This window comes from Eimeria tenella, genomic scaffold (genome assembly GCF_000499545.2).
Source record: "Eimeria tenella Houghton genomic scaffold, Eth_scaff227, whole genome shotgun sequence".
NCBI lineage: Eukaryota > Apicomplexa > Conoidasida > Eucoccidiorida > Eimeriidae > Eimeria > Eimeria tenella.
The window spans coordinates 3,253-7,387 of record NW_013544202.1 but is presented as its reverse complement, the minus strand read 5'-3'; the positions used below and the strand labels follow the sequence as shown (position 1 = coordinate 7,387).

The 4,135-nt window shown below is 55.8% G+C and overlaps 1 protein-coding gene across 1 annotated transcript; it reads left to right on the top strand.

The window, feature by feature from the left end:
* Positions 1-3,639: 3,639 nt before the first annotated feature.
* On the top strand, positions 3,640-3,840 carry ETH_00032655 (uncharacterized protein; the record flags this gene model as incomplete). Its single annotated transcript, XM_013379343.1, has 1 exon — positions 3,640-3,840. The coding sequence occupies one exon, from the start codon at positions 3,640-3,642 to the stop codon at positions 3,838-3,840; it is 201 nt and encodes a 66-aa protein (XP_013234797.1).
* Between the last annotated feature and the right edge of the window lie 295 nt (positions 3,841-4,135).

The window sequence follows — 4,135 nt, the reverse complement described above, 5'->3', positions numbered from 1 at the left end:
AAGCCATTCCACTTCTCTCGCCCAATGTGCGCCGCTCACATCCTAAACCGGAAACGCCTAACACCCTTCCACGCACCTACGCAGCCACAAAGCAGCAAGCCAATAACGGCAAACAAACCACCCTCCGACTCCCACTCGCCGCGGAACGTGCATCTCTACACCCTTCAGTCTAGCCGAATCAGCAAATAAATCACTGCCCGCCAACACCAGCTCCAGCACGTATCCTGATTGCCACAAATTCCGAACCTTTCTCAACAGCCCGGTCCTCCTTGCCGCAGCCCCAACACGCGCTCAAACTGCAATACAACTGACAACGCTCGCACCCAAAAGGCACCACAGACCGGCCACCTCCCCTCCAAAACCTATACCCCACACCTGCGCTACATACACAGGCCTTCGCAGCTGCGCAGCGTGGTTGTGTTGTGGTTCGTAGGTGTGTGAAGGGAGGCGATCACATTTATACCCATCCAATCGCCACCCTTCACACACCAGCGAATGACAACATAACCACACTGCGTAGCTGCGAAAGCCTGCCTCACGACCCAAACGGCAAAGCGCCTGGAAAGCGAAGCCATTCCACTTCTCCCGCCCAATGCGCGCCACTCACATCCTAAAACCCAAACGCCGAATACCCTTTCACGCACCTACACAGCTGCAAATCAACAAGTCACCAACGGCAAACAAACCACCCTCCGTCTCCCACTCGCCTCTTAACATGGATGCCTACAGCCTTCCGTCCAGTCGAACCACCAAGTCACTGCCTACCAACACCCTCCAGCATGTATCCTGATAGTCACTAATTCCGAACCCTTCTCAACAGCCCGGCCCTGCGTGCTGCAGCAACAGCGCACACTGTAAATGCGATCCAACCGAGAACGCTGACGCCCGCAAGGCTCCACAAAACGGCCGCCTCTGCTCCAAAACCTATACCCCACTCCCGCGCTAAAAACACGGTTTCTCGCTTGCACACATCCAAATGCCCCCCTACACACACCAGCGAACCACAACACAACCATGCGGCGCAGCTGCGAAGGCCCGCCTCCCAATCCAAACGGCAAAGTGGCTGGAAGGCGAAGCCATTCCTCTTCCCTCGCCCAATGCGGGGGACTCACTAGCTAAAACCCAAAGCGCCTAACACCCCTCCACTAACTTACACAGCTGCAAATCAACAAGTCACCAACGGCAAACAAACCACCCTCGGACTCCCACTCGCCGCTGAATATGCATGCCTACTCCCTTCCTTCCAGCCGAACCAGCAAATCACTGCCCACCAACACCAGCTCCAGTACGTATGTTGATAGTCACAAATTCCGAACCCTTCTAAACAGCCCGGCCCTGCTTCCTGTAGTACCAACACGCACTCCCATTGTGATCCAACTGACAACGTCGACACCCGCAAGGCACCACAGACCGGCCGCCTCTCCTCCAACACCTATGACTCGATGCCCACTCCTGCGCTAGAAACACAACTTCTCGTTTGCACGCACCCAAACTCCCCCTTCCACACACCAACAAACCACAACACAACCACACTGCGCAGCTGCGAAGGCCTAACTCCCACACCAAACGGCAAAGTGGTTGGAAGGCGAAGCCTTTCCACTTCTCTCGCCCAATACGAGCGACCTACTAGCTAAAACCCAAAACGCCTAACACCCCTTCGCCCACCTACGCAGCCGCAAATCAGTAAGTAACCAACGACAAACAAACCACCCTCCGACTCTAACTCTCAGCTGAACATGCATGCCTACCCCTTTCTGTTCAGCCCAACCAGCAAATCACTGCCCACCAACACCAGCTGCAGCCCATATCCTTATACTCACAAATTCCGAACCCTTCTCAACAATCCGGCAATGCTTCCTGCAGCAACAGCACGCACTGTACATGCGATCCAACTGACAACGTCGACACCCGCAAGGCTCCACAAACCGGCGGCCTCTCCTCCAAAACCTAAGCCCCACTCCTGCGCTACAAACACAGCTTCTTATTTGCGCGAATCCGAACACGCCCCGTCACATACCTACAAGCCACAACACAACCACACTGCGCAGCTCCGAAGGGCTGCCTCACGACCCAAACGGCAAAGCGGCTGGAAAGCGCCTCCATCGCACTTCCACCGCTAAATGCGCGAGACGCACCTCCTAAAATCCAGAACACCTAAGACCTTTCCACGCACCTACACAGCAGCAAATCAACGAGTCACCAACGGCGCACAAACCACCCCCCGACTCCCACTCGCCGCTGAATATGCATGCCCAAGCCTTTCCGTCCAGCCGAACCAGCAAATCACTGCCCACCCACATCAGCTCCAGCACGTATCCTGATAACCAGAAACTCCAAAGCCTTCTCAACAGCCCGGCCCTGCTTGCCGAAGCAACGACACGCACTGCAACTGCGATCCGACTAACAAGGCTGACAGCGCACGGAATCTCAGACCGGCCGCCTCTCCTCCAAAAGCTATGCCCCACTCCTGCGCTACAAACACAGCTTCTCATTTGCACGTATCCAAACAGCCCCTTCCACACACCAGCGAACCACAACATAACCACGTTGCGCAGCTCCGAAGGCCTGCCTCAAGACCCGAAACGGCAAAGCAGCTGGAAATCAAAGCCATTCCACTTCTCTCGCCCAATGCGCGCCACTCACATCCTATACACAAAACGGCTAACACCTTCCACGCACCTACACAGCCGCAAATCAACAAGTCACCAACGGCACACAAACCACCCTCCGACTCCCACTCGCCGCTGAATATGCATGCCCAAGCCCTTCCGTCCAGCCGAACCACCAAATCACTGCCCACCAACACCAGCTCCATCACGTAGCCTCATTGTCACAAATTCCGAACCCTTCTCAACAGCCCGGCCCTGCTTCCTGCAGCACCAACACGCACTGCAACTGCGATCCAACTGACAATGCTCACACCCCCCAGGATCCACAGACCGGCCGCCTCTCCTCCAAAACCTATGCCCCACTCCTGCGCTACAATCACAGCTTCTCATTTGCATGCATCAAAACGCCCCCCCAACATACCAGCGAACCACAACACAACCACACTGTGCAGCTGCGAGGGAACTACCTCACGGCCCAAACGGCAAAGCGGCTGGAAAGCTCCGTCATTCCACTTCTCTCACCCTATACGTGCGACTCACTAGCTAAAACCCAAAACGCCTAGCACCCTTCAACGCGCCTACACAGCCGCAAATCAAGAAGTCACCAACGGCAAACAAACCACCCTCCGACTCCCACTCGCCTCTGAACATGCCCAAGCCCTTCCGTCCAGCCGACCCACCAAATCACTGCCCACCAACACCAGCTGCAGCCCATATCCTTATAGTCACAAATTCCGAACCCTTCTCAACAGCCCTGCCCGGCGCGCTGCAGCACCAACACGCACTGTAACTACGATCCAACTGACAACGCTCACACCCAAAAGGCTCCACACACCGACAGCCTTCCCTCCAAAACCTAAGCCCCACACCTGCGCTACAAACACAGCTTCTAATTTGCACGCATCCAAACACCCGATTTCACACACCAACAAACCACAACACAACCACACTGCGCACCTACAAACGCCTGCCTTGGGCCCACAAACGGCAAAGCGGCTGGAACGTTCCGCCATTCCACTTCTCTCGCCCAATGCACGCCACTCACCTCCTAAAAACAAAAACGCCTAACACCCTTCCACGCACCTACACAGCCGCAAATCAACAAATCACCAACGGCAAACAAGCCACCCTCCGACTCCCACTCTTCGCTGAAAACGCATGCCCAAGCCCTTCCGTCCAGCCGACGCCGCGGCTCACTGGCTGCCAACACCAGCTCCAGCACGTATCCTGATTGCCAAAAATGCCGAACCCTTGTTAACAGTCCAGCCCTGCTTGCTGCAGCACCAACACGCACTGCAACTGCGATCCAACTGACAACGCTCACACCCGCAAGGCTCCACAGACCGGCTGCTTCCCCTCCAAAACCTATGCCCCATTCCTGCGCTACAAACACAGCTGCTTATTTCCACGCATCCAAACACCCCCTTCCACACACCAACAAACCACAACACAACCACACTGCGCAGCTTCAAAGGCCAGCCGAACAACCCAAACGGCAAAACGGCTGGAAAGCAGAGCCGTTCCAC